The following is an 18,221-nucleotide window of genomic DNA, read 5'->3' on the forward strand; positions in this document are numbered from 1 at the left end:
GCAGCAATCCCCTTAGTCAACAAGTGGTTGCGTGTGTGTGTTAGCGCGGTGTGATTGTGAGAGTGAGTGTGTGGGTGTGTGTGTGTGAAATGTTGTAACAAAACAAAACAAACTGCATGCATTCCCATCCCGACATATATTTCACGAGGCCAATCACAAGTTGATGATGATCAGTTAAATGAACGAGAACACGTTTGTCACGGCTCGCTGATTTAGATCACAGGGACGTGCCCCTCTCGGGAGTACATTAACCCCTTCCATTCAGCACTGGGGCTGCAACTAAAATTTACTTTCAAAGTTGACAGGTCGGTCACTTATCGAATATCTTTGCGATCCATCAATTCATCTTTTAGTCCAAAAAATTGAATTAATTATGACCGAATTATGAACTAGTTTGTTAACTAGTTTGTAGTTCTTCAAAACATAGCTAGGGAAGAACCATGCGGCAAACGCTGGAGATGGCACCGTGGAAAGGTTCTAAAGACAAGTTACAACAGCGCTCGTATTGGGGGAGAGCTTTAGCCCGATGCTTGTGACTCCACCTGCACCGCTGCCAGCGGCTGCTTAGCTTTGTGTGCACGCGTCACTCTGTAGTGTCATGACGCACACCAACGCTACGCCCATAGGCACTGCCCAGCTTGCTTCTGGTGGTTAACTTTTTTTTTTTACCAGCAGTAGTAGTAATATTTATCTTTTATGCCATCTTATTCAGAGAAAACCCAATTATTTGGGGCTGTGGCTACCCACAATGCCACCTATCAGACTTAGATAAATCTTGACATTTATTTGCAGGTGCGTACACTCTGGGACTGTGGTGGTCCCACTATATTACTAATTCCATGGCTTCCTGTGAGCGGTGTATGTGCACACATTCAAGTCATTAGGCATTTTCATTGAAGGCCATTAGACCTAATCAGAAATGACCTGGTGGTGAATCGCCCACAGGAGCCGATGAAACGTGATTAATGCCTTGCCAAAAAGCACCTCAGATTTGGCCTCCACAGATTGAGTCGACAACAACTCTGCACAGGTTCAGACGAACGATCAAAACACATCACACTCAAACTCATCAGCGCGCACGCACACAAACTCATCGGCACACACACACACACACACACACACACACACACACACACACACACACACACACACACACACACACACACACACACACACACACACACACACACACACACACACACACACACACACACACACACACACGGCGGGGGTTTACCTGCGTTGTTCTGCAGGTTGTGGATCTGCGTGGGTGGGGGTGCTCCGTTGTTCCCGAAGCCCCCGTTCTGCTCCATCAGCTGCAGACATTCATAACCATCAAACAGCGGCCGCCAGCAGTGGTATGCACCCAGCACGCTCATGGTGGAGCGGCAGGTCATGCAGAGCGATGAGGAGCGACGGGACGGCTAAACCAGGCTAACATAAGGCGGGAGATATTCCGGGGGACGGACGGACGGACGGACGGGGGACGGACGGACGGACGGGCCGGGGAAGGGGGGTGAGGCGCTGAAGCAATGGGGGGCCGTCCCGGGTCCCAAAGACAGGAGATTTTTGTTTTTGTTTTTTAGTCAAAAAACATATTTAGACCCTCCTATTTTTAAAGGACAATACATGGCTATTTTCAGTCCAATCAAGGCTAAATGATCCAAAGGAAGGGCGTGTGGAGGAGGGTTTAGTAGGACGAAGTCATCCGACACAGTGAAGACAGGGGAAGGAAAACATTCACATCCCTGCAAATGATGAGGAAGATTCGGCATTCTATTAAAAAGAAAAACGTTCCTTATAGAAGGCCAGGTTGAGGTTGAACAACAGAAAGCGGTCAAAGCTCCTCTGGTGTTGGGCAGGCGGTTCAGAAACCAGTCTTCTGTTTCACTCTCTCCCCTTCCTCTTTAGCCAGACCAGATCCTATCTCTCCACTTCATACGAGCATGGACATCTGCGTCGGCAAGAGATGTGCCACAATGCCCCTCATCAGAGAGGGAGAGAGCGATACAGAGTTAGAGAAAGAGAGAGGGAGAGAGTAAGAGCGAGAGAGAGATAGAGAGAGGAGGAGCCTAATCTCCATGGCAGCTGAGAGGGAAACAGCAGAAACTCCTTCTAAACCCAGATCAGCACCTGGGAACCGATCCCCCGACCGCCCGCTCGACGTCCAGAGATAAGCATCTGAACAGCTTTAGGTGCACGGAGGCAGACTGACCCCGCTCATCCTACCTCTAGTGGTGGTGGTGGTACTGTGAGCCATCTGATCACATCAGGGCCAGAATGTATGGAGATGGCCCATCATATATGACAGGCAGGGTTTGGGTGGAGCAGAGCGGACAAAAGGAGACAATAGAGACGAGGACCCTTAATAGTAGGTCGGCTGCCACTACATTTTATGCAGTGAGATTTGATTTGGATAAAGATATCTTAATTAGCAATGAGGACATCATTGTACTTATTTCGCTTCATCTCCAGAAGGGTCTCTCTCCATGTCTCTAATCCTCTCTCTCTCTCTCTTTGCCACTCTCTCTTGTATCCATTTATGTTGTCTCGTATTTCTCTCTCTCTCTCGCTCTCTCTCTCACCTTTCTCTCTTTGGATACCTCCCTCAGAGTGCTTACATACCAAGAGTGAACGCCTGGAACAGAACCAGATTTTCAAGTTTCAAAGGTTTCACAACATGAGCAGAGTTTTTAGGATGACAAGGACTGATGAACAGGGGGGGTGATAAAACCAAAGCAGGGCCTAAGGCGAAACTGCCGTTATTTCAGATCCATCCATGTCAACGTTGGACCACGTTTGAGCCATTCCACTTCATTCTCCCTCTCCTTCTCTTCCTTACGCTATCTATCTACTTCCATCACCCTGCCCCTCTGCTTCCATGACCCTCTCTCTCTTTCTGTTTTTTAAAGAGACGGAGGCATCTGAGGACAGCAGGAGGGAGAATAGAGCCCCCTTTATACTGTCACACACACACACACACACACACACACACACACACACACACACACACACACACACACACACACACACACACACACACACACACACACACACACACACACACACACACACACACACACACACACCTCTGTGATCGGGGAGCGGGCGTTGACGTTGCGGGCCGCTGCTATCTCCTGGAGCTGGTTGACCAGCTCTGTGATGGAAAGACGCTCCTCGGGGTTGACCTTGAGCATGGACCCTGGGACAGAGAGGACAGAAAGTGGGTCTTCCCTCTAGGTCAGGCTATACAGACCACCTGTAGTTGAATGAAACACCCTTAAATAGCACGTTTTGGGCTCTTCGGAAGACAAACTTTTCTTTGTATCGTTCACGATACACGCAACAACAACGCAGCAACAAAGTGTAAATAACAATGGATCCGCTGCCTAATATCAATATCCACCCGAAGCAATGTTTTTTTCAACAATTGATACCCGCCCGATCATCATTAGGGTGACCAAAGCGACTGTCCAAGGTTTTGCAGGGACAGTCCCGATTTTGAGTTGCATATTCCGCGTCCTGACAAAAGCCTGTCGGCATGCTAAATTGTTCAATCACTATGAAATGTCCCCTGTTGTCAGCGATTACATAGCCAACATGGTCTTATTATAGCCCGATCATTAACTTAAAGCCACATAGAAAGAATAAAGCATCCAGCAAATTATTTCAACAATGTGTGTGAGGGCTTACGCAGCAGGGATGATTGCACAGTGGAATGCTTATGGAAAACCAGCGGACGAGCGCTGGGCGGAGACGTTAGCGCATTTCAGAAGCAGGATGTCAAATATGTCAGTTTGCCGTTTGTCTTGTCAATATGTTAACCTACATATCATTTATTTATTTCAACCGCGACCCGCCCGCAATTCCTCCAAGTATTACTTTTTTCACGCAATCCACCTAACCCGTGGGTTATCCATGGTGTCCGTGGTTATGACCGCCAACCGGGCATCTCTACTAGTCTTGACTTTACTAGTTAGTTCTTTGCTAGTTAGTAAACACTGCCTGTGAGCTCCCGCTGTTCGTGGGATTCCCTCGCACAACTGGTGGCGGGGTTCCCTCCATGTCTACAATGGATACGTCATTGCGATTCCGCCAAATTTCTGGCATGCCAAACTTTTCGTCGTGGGGTTTGAGAACGTCCCAGACAAAAAAAAACTTTGCAGATCGCAAGCATGTCACATTACAAGACCACATCTCGTCGCCAACTTTTCAAAATCATCTAGGCAAACGACTCGCAAATTTATCTGAAACGAACGAATCGGGGCAAAATCGCGCTGAAATCGTGTAGTCTGAACCAGCTTTACAGAAAGCTGCAGTTAATACAGACTGCTGGGATTAACTCAAACAAAGTAACACAGATATGTGGTTTTTTATTGATATTGAAACTATAGCGGCCGAAATTAGACTATGGAGGTGCGCCACAGCCTTGTCAATGTGTGGGAAACACTGGTGTGAGGTAATATAGTCATCATGTCAAACCTTTCAACTTGTCAGATTGAACTCATTTGACATTACCTACAATTCCCAGTTTATGATATGGAAGTCATTTTTCGAGCCATTTTGCATTGTTTATTTTACCCCTCTGGCCCTCATTAGAAATTCAGTGGGACAAACTACAGGGCAACGAAACAGAGAGAAATTAATTACGAGAGCGACAGACAGCAAGAGACGGAGAGAGCGAGAGCGGCGAGAGTGAGAGCGAGACTGAGAGCAAGCCTACTTACGGATGAGCTCGTGGTAGACGGGGTACTTGAGGTCATTCTGAGGAATGGCGTATTTGCCGTTGACAATCTGCAGCTTGGCCCCCTCCTCGAACGGGTGCTGCTTGAAGCAGAGCAGGTAGAGGATGCAGCCCAGGGCCTGCCGAGAGAGGAGCAGAGGGGTTGGGACGCAACCTTATAGACAGAGACAGATAATTGAAAGCAAAGAACGCTCTACTTAAAGGGGGACCCTCATGTTTGACTTTTTCCAAATTTAAGAGAATACTGCGTCATAAGATTGTTCGGGAAACTATTGCAGTCTGCAAAATAAGAAAACCGGAAACCATAAGTTTGGTTTAAGTTGTCTAGGATTCAGAAAAATGACATAGGCTTGGTTTCAAGGTCCAAACCCATGGCAGTATTTGTATATGGGCCTGGCACATGTCAAGGAACACTAATTGACAGTTCATTGCATGAACCCAATAAGATTCTTAATAATCAGTTTAAGGTCTAACATACACATTTTCTGCCTCTTGATTATGCTCCCCCATCCAGCTCTTATTCTATACCAGCATGATGCTGTAATGGTGTTGATGCTACGTTTTGTTCGTGGTCCATAGCAGGGGTTCCCAAAATACTTTGTACTTTGGACAAGGCCTCCATTGGAAACATTTTCACAGAAGTTGACCCTTCTTTATTATTTTATTTATATTTATTGCACGGTCTGTTTGCACGGCCTGGCGGACCAAGGTGCACAACCCGGTAGCGGTTTGAGGTCCGGGGGCTTCGGAGACACTGATCAATAGAGAGTGAGGGGTTCTGACCCAGATGTCCTGTTTGTCGTTGATGGGGAAGTTGGAGTACAGATCAATCATCTCTGGTGTCCTGTAGGCTGGAGTGGTGTTCCTTGTGATCTACACACACACACACACACACACACACACACACACACACACACACACACACACACAAAGTGAAAGAAAAGAGATTCAACAATAATTACTCGGTACCGAGTCAGCACTAGAGCCGACCGATATATCGGCGGGCCGATATTATCAGCCGATATTAGGCATTTTCCAAACTATCTGTATCAGCTGATTATTACTTTTTTTTTATTTGATTCTTTTTTTTGTGTGTTTTATTGGGTTATTGTGTTTTTGTTCAAAGGACTTTGAGTTTCATATCTTAAGTTTGTATTTTTGTACATTTTATTTACCAGAACTTTATAATAAAATTGGATTTAGACTTCTCTGTTGTGACAATAAAACAATAAAATAAAGTTTATTTTTAAACTGCATTACCTTATTATTTTAGTGAGGACTCATAAATAACTACAAAAAGCCAATGTGTGTTTTTATATATATATCATCCGATATATCAGAATTTCAAATCACCAAATATTTGTATCGTATCGGCCTTAAAAATCCTCCGTCGGGCTCTAGTTAGTACTGAACATCTAATAGGGTTGCCATGGACACAGACGGTAACCAGGGTTAATTGACGGCTCTGTGTGAGACTATGCATCTCTGTGTGCGACTGTGTGTGTGTGTGTGTGTGTGTGTGTGTGTGTGTGTGTGTGTAAGTAATTGGCATTATGAAGTACAGTTTCCTGAGACTGGTAACTGTTAATTCAATCAGCCTCCTCTGGTTTGTTTCTTGATGGAGATGTTGGGGTGGCAGCAAATGAATGACAGTAACAAGACAGAAAGGCTAGACCCCAAGACGACCGCACAACGCTAAGTGGATGTGTCACACTCGGGGGCGTGCTGATGACATTTCAATGGGAGCTAGACAGGGCCCTGGGCATTATATCCTAACATATTCAAAAAGAGAAATACAATATGTTAAATGGGGTGACATCATGCCACCAGTTGTGAGATCCGGCTTGTTATAAGCCATAACAAGCCGTTTGGAAATCTACCTTTTCCTGTGTTTTAGTGACATCACAAGGTGGCCTATCAACCTAGATGTATGCTGATAGATCAGTATACCAGCCTACCCAGTGGACTTTAACAAATGTTGACTTTAACAAAAAATAGGTACATCTAGGACGGGTAACCCTAACCCTAAATTGCGATGTCACTTAAACACAGGAATAATTTTTAACCCGGCTCGTAATGGCTTATCACACCCCTTTAATATTAAAGCTCCCAACCCTTCTGATTACTGTAGTGAGACCCAAAAGGATATAGGACTAGATTAGGTGCAGCCAATATGTTTCTGTCTATTATAACTGTAATTAACATGCTTCATTGTTATTTGGCAATCAGGTCTTCACAACTAAATATATATATTATATGTTATATGTAATATTCTATATTGATACTTACGATATAGATCACTATAGCATATTTGTTGTGAGGTTATAGAGTTAAATATACTCTTCAATGCTATAAGTCTTTTTGGGATATTCTCTCTGCGGATACAGGAGAAACTAGTGAAGGTAAACGTAAATAAAATAAAAACATAAATATAGCAGTGCCAGCTGTAGGCAGCTATGTCCCAGATAGGACAATTAAATGTAGAGAAATACATTTATTTTAATATACTTTTAATACATATAAGTAATAGCAAAAACAATATTATGCTACGCACCATATCTAGGGGCCCTTACAAATGTCCTTTCATGAGGCCCGCAGTTCCTGGCTATGCCCCTGGTAACACTTCCTGACACATTTCCACAGAATCACAATGAAATATGTTGTTTATGTAGAAAATACACTCTTTTTTTACAATGAGGATTTACATAAAAGACATATACAATATGAATGTTTGGTAAACAACCGTAATTGCAACATCATAAGACAGATCTCTCCGTGTGGACCATTCCATTCAGTCATTTGTTTCCCTTCAAATTGTGTGTGCGTGTGCATGTGTACCTCGTCCTCCACCATGGACCTCTTCTGTGCTGACCAGCTGTAGTCGGGGTAATGTGCCAGGGTGGTTGCGCTGCCAAAGTCACACAGCTTGACAGTGCCCTGGTTACTAATCAACAAGTTCTCGATCTGTGAACACACACACACACACACACACAGCGCTATAATTTGTTGGCCAAACAATTTGTTGACAAAAATCCTGGCTGCTTTAAAAAGGGTAGCGCTGTGTTGTCATGGGAACACCTCCCAACCAATCACATGGTTGACTTTACACCCATACATGCAGGGCCAAACATTGGCATCCATTGCAGTTAGCCACACTTCTTATTCTATTACATTCACAGCCATGCTCAGGGGGTGAGCCTCTCACGGAGCCCTTCTTAAGATTGTATTATTTTCCTTTGGCCAGTTTTTCCTGCTTGTTTGAGGGCATAAGGGTCAGAGTGCGGTCAACACTGATACCAGTGTGCTCCCAATGGGCCCTGAGCAAACACAGTGCTGTAGAATCAAACGTGCACACCGCCGATGACTCAGCCCAGGTGGTGCCCCCCCCCCTGGCGTTTCTCATCTTCCTTCTCACTCCTTTCCTTTGGCTTGGTTGAAAGGCCTCCGTTGCCATGACAAACCCTGCCCCAAACAATGCTTGGTCAGCTTCAAAACACAGGAAGAGCTCTCTCTCACTGCCTTCTCCAATAGCAGAGGGACAGGTTGAAACCGGGTCAAACAGGACTAGTCCAATGTGACGCTTTCCAACTGTGGAAATCCTCAGCCCCATGTCAACTTTATGGGAACAGACACCATCCATATCCCCTCCCATGTTTTTTAATTAATTTCATCCTATCCCATAAATTATCTCAGACGACACATTGGCGATCGAATGGTCAACCCACAAACCATCCAGATATCAGGTTACAATCCGCAGTGAATATCCGTCTGGTCTTAGCCAAGCAGCGATCGATTTCCACAAATGCACGCTGCCTCACGTTGTTCAAAAGCCTCCAGCGAATCACATTAAATACCTAAGTGATGCTCTTCACTCTCGCCGGAACCGGTCGGAAGTAAAGCACTAACATATCGTCCTTTGAGAAAAGCCTTCCGCGAAAAATATCTGTCCATCGTTAAACATCGTTACTGAGTCTATTTTGGGAGAGGCTTAAAAGGGGCTCGAACTCCGAGAGAAACAGAAGGAGAGAGCGTGAAGGTGACCCGGCCGGACCAGGGCGGTTGCACAAGTTCAGCCCCCGTGCTGCGGTAGGACTCCATCAGGGGTGCCACCCACCTTGAGGTCTCTGTGTATGATAGTGGGCTTCTGTTTGTGCATGTGCTGCACGCCACGGCAGGTCTGGTAGAAGATCTTCAGCACTGTGTCACAGGACATGGCCGCTCGCTGCTCCACTCGTTTCACAAAGTCCACCAGCTGACCTGAAGGAGAAAGCCAAAATTATACCGCAGATATATCGAACGGCAGGCAGATTGATAGAGCCATCCATCCCCCTTCTGCCACTTTATTTATAGTCTACATCGGTCAATACTCTTTGAACATTTATGCGCTGGCAATAGTGAGAGGAAGTCACGCGTTTTTGACCAGTCGGATGTCTTTCAACAGGAAGTGGGACAGGAAGTCTATGTTGCACAGGGAGGAAGCTGACAGGACAACTCATGGCAAACCGCTGTGACTTGGCTTGCGGGGGCTGCGGACAGCAGTACTGCAACGGTGTGGTTGATCCAATTAGCAAGTTTTGTCCTATTTTGGGTTATGGTTCCAAAACTTTTTGAACATTTCTAGAAAGCTTCTACGTTGATTAGCTGGACGGAGGTTCTAGACTAGAGGCATACCTTTGCAGAGCTCGGTGAGAATGAGGAACTCTGCCTGGCCTGTGTCAGACTCCTCCTTGCTGATGGAGGCTGCTGAGCAGAACTGGACCACGTTGGGGTGACCCGACAGCTTTTTCTATACAACCACACGTCAAGGAACACAAAGAAAAGGCTACTGCAAAAATACTAATGTTGCCGATGACCTGATATCAGCAAGTCGACAGTAAAGGTTACCATGAAGCAGACTTCCTGGATGATGTCCTTGTTCTTCTCTTCCTCATTGGACAGCAGCCTCTGTTGTCATATGAGAGAAAACAATAAACACACAATCATTTGTATTATGTATATAAACATTAATCTGAATATTAACAAACAATCACAAGCGAACAAATCCAATTCTGCTGAAAGAATAACAGTTTACAGTTGGAATGATTGATTATATTAATAAGGTCAGTGAAGGAATACACTAGCCATCAACATTATATACATGGGAAGTTAGTCAAAAATATCAGCTAATATGGTATAATTAATGCATGCTGGGAAACGCCGTTCGGCGACTCACCTTGAGGGCGTAGTCTTTCCCATTGCTGATGTCCTGGGCTTCATAAACGAAGGCGAATCCGCCTGGGGTCAAACATGAGGGAGAGGAAGAGCGATGAACAATCACATAACACAGAGGTGGGCCCACATGTCTCAGGGTCCAGCCCCACACTAAACGCCTGGCCTCGCGGCCCTCGCCTCCCATTCACTTTGCATTGGACATGTGGAAACGGTAACGCCTGGGGCAAGGGATTGTGGGTAGGCTCACATGGGGCGGGTGGCGAGACCAAGCCCCCAGGAGCAGTGCATATTTCCGAAACCCATTAGTGCTCAGCGGCTCGCTTATGATGCTACAATGCAAGTATTTCTGCATCCGGCACGTCATGCACTAGGGCGTGGTTTGAGACCTCCATGATGCGGAAGCAAATCTCTCCTTGATGTTGCCCAGCGCCATTTCATAGTTTTCATAGGGATGAATGGGCGGCAATGTTTTAGTCCCCTGTCCTTTCTTTAATGCCTTTCTTGTAGGTCCATGGGCGACTCGTTGAAAGGGGAGGGCCGGAACTTTGGTCATGCCATTGGTCACACGACATTCAGAGAGTACTGGACTCATGGTGGGATTTCATTGCCTGCTTAAAAGCACTTCCATCTACAGCTGGGTGGTGCCAGGCCTTGTCAAAGAGGAAACCACGCTTTTGTCGGGGCAAGTGATACAAGTACTATGCTGGACAGCTACATGTCCTCCACAAAACACAATAGACAAACTATCATTTTCCATCTAAAAAAGGTGCTGTGAGTACGATTCAAGACTTAAAACGGGATAAGGAGCTGAAGGTAGCAGTATTTTGAAAATAAACAACTCTCTCTGCTCCCTTCCTCTCACGGTTCTTGGCCAAAGAGAAGAGTTGCATACACACATCTGTGATTTGACACTCAATATGGATTCCCCAAAACAATACAGGAAGGGATGCCCTCATCTCATACAGAAGCGGGCATGGAAATCCATCAGGATAGATATTCTCGGAGCGCTCACTAAAAGCTGATTAAAAAATAATATATATATATATATATATATATATATATATATACACACACACACACACACACACACACACACACACACACACACACACACACACACACACACACACACACACACAGAGCTGCACGCATATAGAAAATGTTTTTTTTATTTGTATTATTTACAACAGTTGAAAATGATAGGGTCCCGGCCTTCCCAGATCCTTCCCTGCCGTCGATGCAGGTTAAACAGCAAAAGTGCTCCCTTTCTCCGGTAACGCAGACGTTTGCGACGCATTTCTTCTTCCACGTTTCTTCTATTTGTCTTCAACTCATGCTCCAATCTCTCATCCGATGCATCGGATGTTGTGGATACAACGGAATATATGATGCATCGTTGCAGCAACATATATATAAGGTGATCACGATGAGTTCTGCCTGTTTTGCCTCCATGCTGTCTGTGGTCAAACCAAAACAAACTAGAGTGACAGCCGATGCACTTATCCCGCCTCTTGCAATCTTAGACTGTCTGAACGACACCGCATATAAAGCATGAAGTCTGAAAAAAAAAACACTAATGAAAACAGGGAGGATGGAGACACAGCAACAGACAGCTCCAAGAACTCTCAAACCTTCACCTTGTAATTATAAAATGACTTTTCCTCTGCAACAGTTGAACAGTTGCCAAACCAAAATATCGGAGATCATGCTGCTTTCCAAGCATCTGAGGATGTCTAAATGCAAGTTTGTGGTTTGAGCGGTGGGGAGAGTGGCCACTAACAGACCCACGACCCTCCCATTAGACAGGAAATGACGCCTTACCGGAAGGGATGCTCTGCCCCACTCTCCCCTTGGGGGGAACAAACTGGAGATAGGAGAATCGCTTTGTAACACACAGAGATTTGAAACATGAACATGGATGTCCTGTGCGACAGTGCGACATTAGTTGGTCCTGTTCGTTGAATTGGTGCTCAGACCACAAGATCGGCGAAATTAAGGATTTCCATGGACTTGCTAAAAAAACATCCTAATGCATGGACTGATCTAACATCAGATGTTATTGTACGATGAGTCCTAAATTCTTCCCTAAGATCCCAGTAATGCGCCGTAGAGGGGGGCCCACTCCATCGCTACATGAGTGTGATCTGTGAGCGGGCCAGCACATCAACAAAAAGAGAACCTGTTTGTCTGGAAAAAGAAGAGGGCAGCAGGGAAGAGCAGAAGGAGTCATAAAGTTTGGGGTACCAGCCAGGAGAGACACACAGAGTTGAGACACAGGCGTTGTTTGACAATGGGCTACATTAGTTCAGAGAATCAAAGCGCTTGGATAACGACCCATTCATAAGACACTATTCAACAGTCGTGGTGGGATGTCAACACTACTCTATCATTCAGAGCACTTTGGACTGCCCTACTCGCCAAGGGACAAAAGAGACCATGGCTCAAACCATCAAACAGAATGCTACATTGGCCCCTTCACAGGGCCCTTCTGTGTCACCACAGGGGCCTCTGGCGTGCGTGTGCTGTGTGGATGTTTTGGGTTCTGTCTGCCCAGTGGTCAATGAACGCGTCTGAGAGAGGGTTAAGCTTCTCGGAAACTTGTAGGATAACGCCACAGTGTGTGCCGCATTTCACTGTACAACATCGCTTTTTAGACAACCATAAATAAAAACAGTTGCCATGGTGAGGGGTGCATATCATTCGCAGCATCCATCGTTGTAACGCTCATACATAACAGCAACGCGTCGCTGATAAATTGGTGTGTGTCGACGTAAACATGCCGAAAGTAGGGATGCACGATATATCGGCAGTGTTATCGTTATCGGCCGATGTTAGTCATTTTTAACATATCGGCATCGGCCCGATAAGTAAAACTGGTCCGATATTATCAGCCGATATTTATTTCCTAGTCTAGTTGCCGTTGTGTGTGTTTTTTGCCCATGCGCAGCTTGTTTGGTCATGTGACATTGTCAGTGACGCAGCCAGAGACGCACGGAGAGGCAGTACAGGAGTGTTTGTCACCTTAACTGAAAAGAATCAATGTCGGCGGTTTGGATGTTTTTTACGGTCCCAAATTAAGGTACTCGAATTGCAATATGCAGTACTTGCAAAGCCGAAGTAATGCGCGGAGGATGCCGTGTCAAATCATTACATACATTATCGTAGCAAAATACAGTTTCTGTTGTGTTTTATTTGGCGCTCCGTAATCCCATTGAAACGGAAACCGGAACCGGAACCGGATATGTTTATATTTGGTTGTAGTCTTTTCGCTCGGTTCTCCAGATCAACAGTAGGGCTAGAACCGAGTGAAAAGACTACAACCAACCTCCCTTGATATATTTGATTTAGCCTATTTCACAGATTTGAGTTGAAATTGACTTAAACTTGAAAAAAAAATTGTAATTTATTAGACAAGTGTCTGGTTCCCATGAATATTGGCAAATTTGATTTAATTTATAAAAAGTTATGAAAAAACTTTTTCATAGATGCAAGTTGTAAAAGTAGCCTAAAACTAACACTGTTAGTAACTTGTGTTTGTTATGGATGCCCTGTAACTTGTTGAAGAAACAATGTATTTCAAAGTTTTGGTAAATAAAGAAAGAAATAACTTTTTCATATTCACAGTGTTTACATGTTCTTCAGTATACAAAATCATCATAGAAACTTGTTTTTATACCAATATCGACATCGGTAAATATCGGTTATCGGCCGTAACAGCAATTTTAATATCGGATATCGGTATCGGTCAAAATTTTCATATCGGTGCATCCCTAGCCGAAAGCACGTCCCCCTCCTTCCTAGAACTCTTAGCACAAAACACGTTTCTCTTTATTTCATAGTGAACCCCCTGCTGAAACAGGTGTTTCACTTCAGCAGTTGTGTGTTGTGTTTTGTGTGTTGAATTTATTTTAAATATTGGTATTATGGTTGACTATAAATATTTATTTTCACAAGGCAGGAGCAGCAGTGGATGTGGATCATTGAGAGTCCAATGATGTACATCAGCACCACTGAGGGACAAAGAGCGTTAACTGGCTTTTTACTGTAGGAAGTCTGTGGCAAAAACTGCTGAGGGTCACGTTGTGTCAAGGCTTGGCTGCCTCCAAAACACTCAGTGCAAATCAATGACCTGTGTGGGCATAGTTCCTTGAATACTGCGCTCTGTTAACCTTCAAAGCACAACTTAGCCACACACTACAGGGAATCTATGGAAAAACAACTTTACAGTGTTTTAACCTAGTAGTTGCTCTTTGTTTTCTAGGTTACAAAGACGATATGTGGTTTCTGATGATTTGCAATAGATATAAGTGGTTTAACAGATCCACTTGTTATCGCCCATGTCTGGTGGGCCTAAAGTCTCAAGAAGACGTACATCCAATGTTGATGTTTTCCTCTCAGTTTCCCACCAAAGGGACAGACCAAATGGGGGCTAGCAGCACAGCTCCATTGAATAGTTCAGCCTCACATAAGGTTGCAGCTGGTGCAGTGGTTAGCTTTAAGCAATTGGAGAAGACAGCATGACAGATAAGTTCTGGCCAAATAGATTTGGTATAATGTAAGTTCTATGCGAATAACCCACGTATCGCTGGGACTCAAAAGACTTACTAAATTGTCCCATAGTAAGCGTATTTTGGGGTGCAGCCACGAGAAACCCATCACGTCGATCCATAAAGGGTATAATCTTTTTCACATCACTTTGTTAAGCCAACATAAACGAGACGTACATGTTGAAAAGAGAAAAACATACCATGAAGCTGGGGAGCCGTCCTGTATGACAGTCATGCCATGTCTTTCTAACAGTGAAAGTAATCGGCTTCTATTCTTACAAGTACTTTGTAAACACAGCACACTATTGTATCACAAAACAGAACATTTGTTGATCGTAGAGATGGGTAAACGATAGGCCACATCTTGTTTATCTGGATTCTCTCTGGGCTAACTTAGCTAGGTCGGCTAGCCAGCGGTTGTTCAGTGATTGCTATCAGAATTCAATTCAATTCAATTGTATTTGTATAGCCCTTAATCACCGGTACAGTCTCAAATGGGTCAACATACCAAATATTGATGACACCCCCCAGACCCTAGCCCCCAAGAGGGTAAGAAAAAAACTCCCTTATCAGAAGGGTTCGTGAGCTAGCCGTGAGGGCTAGCTATGAGGGGCTAGCTCTCTGGACCCTCCACCTCCAGGTCAGCGCCATAGCTCACCTTCTGCGATCACCCTCTTAATCCTCAGTTTCATGTCACCAAGCTCCACGACTTGTCCCACGAAGTCATTCTGGTCCCGACCGGCCCCTCCGGACGAACCGGGCCCGGCTAGGAAATCAAGTGCGGACTGGAAGAGGGACATTTTGTCCTACTGCCCTCCCGCCAGGCTCACCCAGAAGCTCGGTTCAGGTAGCGGACGATAGGCGTCTTAATCCCCCAGGGAATACTCCAAAGAACACTGACGAGTTTATCGGTTTGATTTATTAAAACAGATAGCCAGGCGTTTTGACTCGGGGTACAAACATGATCGTCTACCTAGCGGTGTGAACAGGCCGACGCACCATCGCTACTTCCGCGACAGGTGCTGACGTCATCACGGGGTTGTCAGTCAGGAGGTCAGGCGCAGGAGATAACGTGGTGGTCCTCCTGTCCAGATCAATGTCTGATCAAATCATACATCTTAATTGTTATTACATTTGTTAAGTAACAACTGATCGAAATGTAAATTATACTGGATTTTTTATTTTTTTATGCCTGTTTTGGGTTAATCAAGCTGTTCATCTGTTCTGTATTACCTACACTGACCCATAGATGGACATCTATGTACAGGTTTGGCATGGGTTTCAACATTATATGCAGTACACCCTGGTCCTGTTGAGGTTCCACAAAAATATTTCTGATGTATCGAAGAATGATAGAATAGAATCACGTGGGAAATAACTAGGCTCCTAATTTTTTCTTTTAAGAAATGGACATGCTCACCCACCACGTTTGTGATCTGATCTTTGTGAACTTTTTGTTAAGCCCATTCACTCAATCCAACCTTTATTCTATTTTGTGGTTATTGCAGAAATTGTGGAATTGTACACATACAGGTAAAACTTCTATACTCAATGTTCCATTCAACATTCCTCTTTGGTAAAAGTACTTCATAATATAACATAATGATAACTTGATTGTGATGATACACACAAATACACATCAAAAACGTATTGAGCAACCAATCATGTTTTCTGTGTAGCATTTTGGTTTTAAAGAAGGCTGATAATCCAGTTTAGTTTTTCTTTGAGCTTCTCATTGGGCCGTTGTATGTTTGGCTTACCATGAAGACAGTGGCAGATATCAAGTTCCAGGATTTGGGATGAACTGAAATAGGAAATACTCTATTCTGATTGAAGATCCTTCTTCATTTTCCTAACGAAGTGATTAGATCTGGGAAAAACGATTTTCCAATATACATTAGGCCTAATCTGTATGCTAAATTGTATTTAGCCCCTCTAGGGACGTTCACAAACCTTTCAAGTAACAGCCCGCTGCAAGGCAGATGGACCAGACACTGTCTCCCCTCTCTACACTCTCTACATTGAAGCTGTCTCAAGTGCAACATTAACACCTCGCTGGTTGAATGCACATGCCATCTACCAACACCCTGTCCTCAAAAAGCAAACCAAAAAAGACCAGAGGCCTTAATCACTACAGACCAGTCACTCGGACCTCTCTGTGGTCAGGGAGCCCTTTGCGCACCTCGTGCTGACTCACCCACCACCACAATGCCAACCCCTCTCCTCGACCCACTGCAGTTCCCCTAAGGATCCAACAGGCCTGTAGACGACGCAGTCTAAACGGGACTCCACCTCATCCTCCAGCGCCTAGACTCCCCCGGCACCTACGCCAGGAGCGCATTCAACCCCATCACCCCAGCTCAGATCCAGGACAAGCTGTCCCAGTTGAGTGTGCCCGGGTTAAGCTGCAGGTTGGATCACTGAGTTCCTAACCCACGGGAAGCAGCACGTGCGACCGGGTAAGCTTGTCTCTGTGCCTCGGGCCGTCAGCAGCACCGGAGCCTGCCCAGGTTGTGTTCTCTCTCTTCTCCCTCTACAGTACACCAACAGCTGCTCCTCTAGCCAGCCTTCTGTCAGTCCTGAAGTTTGCGGACGACACAGACCTCATTGGATTAATCTCCAATGGGAATGGGTCCGCCTACAGAAAGGAAGTGGATCACCTAGTCACATTGAACCAACTGGAGCTGAACTCTCTGAAAACTAAAGATTGCAGTAGATTTCAGGAGCCCATCCCCAGCCACCCCCTTCATCATGTGGAAGTGGAACCCTCCAGTTTACACCATGGAGTCATTCAGATCCCTGAGCCCATTTGTTCAAAGCAACATTGGATTGGATCACCTTGATCCAGATACAAACATCCAGGATTAACAAATGGAGATTACCAGTGCTCTGGATAGGACTAGCCTATGTAACATGTATAACAATGTAGCCTTCTGGCTATGTTAAGAAAAGCAGGTAGAACTAGAATATGCGGTGAGTGCTGTAGTGCATGCAAAGTGAGAGGTTGAAATATTTTAGTACAGCCACGTATTTTAAGACATAAATACATTTTAAATGGATTAAATCAAGTGAAGGGATTTGAACAGAGTCTAAATAATTGGTTCTCAAAGTGCGGCCCGCGGGCCAATGGCGGCCCGCAGAAACATTGCTGGCGGCCCGCAATCACATGGAAGTTAAAAAAAAATATATATAGTATATCAATATTCATTTAAACAAAAATAAATAAATATATAAAGAGAAAATTCGACTCTCTAGCTTTCAATTAAATCCTGCTACATTTGTTAGTTTTAATCCGACTGTACATTGCTTTGAAAGGATGAACCTCAGTTTCGTGATTTAGGCGTTTCCCGCCAAAAAAAAAATCCTTTGGCGGCCCTCAGTCAAATTTTGGGTTCCTAAATTGGCCCTCAGCTGTCCAATCTTTGAGAACCCCTGGTCTAAATGAAGAAAACAATGTAATAATCCAAACTATTTAAAAAAGAAAAAAAATGATTGTGTGTGTGTGTGTGTGTGTGTGTGTGTGTGTGTGTGTGTGTGTGTGTGTGTGTGTGTGTGTGTGTGTGTGTGTGTGTGTGTGTGTGTGTGTGTGTGTGTGTGTGTGTGTGTGCAGTGCCGCTGCTAGCTATTTTGGGGCCCTAAGCATAACTCCTTTATGCCCCCCCCCCTCGAAAAAAAGAATTGGTTTCTGCCAGTTCAACATTTTATTGTCAAAACATACG

General features: G+C 44.8%; 1 protein-coding gene across 2 annotated transcripts in view; it reads right to left on the bottom strand.

Moving 5' to 3' along the window:
* The window catches only part of gak (cyclin G associated kinase), a 44,023-nt gene extending 28,505 nt beyond the window's left edge, over positions 1-15,518 (bottom strand). For both annotated transcript variants that reach the window (XM_056591517.1, XM_056591516.1), the window contains exons 1-10: positions 15,161-15,518; positions 9,957-10,018; positions 9,629-9,688; positions 9,416-9,530; positions 8,859-9,001; positions 7,583-7,708; positions 5,528-5,617; positions 4,728-4,863; positions 3,090-3,202; positions 1,238-1,316 (exon numbers count right to left, since the gene is read on the bottom strand). In XM_056591517.1, coding sequence (XP_056447492.1) covers positions 1,238-1,316; positions 3,090-3,202; positions 4,728-4,863; positions 5,528-5,617; positions 7,583-7,708; positions 8,859-9,001; positions 9,416-9,530; positions 9,629-9,688; positions 9,957-10,018; positions 15,161-15,302 — 1,066 coding nt within the window. In that variant the 5' untranslated portion in view covers positions 15,303-15,518. The remainder of the gene's footprint in view (positions 1-1,237; positions 1,317-3,089; positions 3,203-4,727; positions 4,864-5,527; positions 5,618-7,582; positions 7,709-8,858; positions 9,002-9,415; positions 9,531-9,628; positions 9,689-9,956; positions 10,019-15,160) is intronic.
* Positions 15,519-18,221: the final 2,703 nt, after the last annotated feature.

The sequence above is a fragment of the Gadus chalcogrammus genome, chromosome 6 (genome assembly GCF_026213295.1).
Source record: "Gadus chalcogrammus isolate NIFS_2021 chromosome 6, NIFS_Gcha_1.0, whole genome shotgun sequence".
NCBI classification, from domain to species: Eukaryota; Metazoa; Chordata; class Actinopteri; order Gadiformes; family Gadidae; genus Gadus; species Gadus chalcogrammus.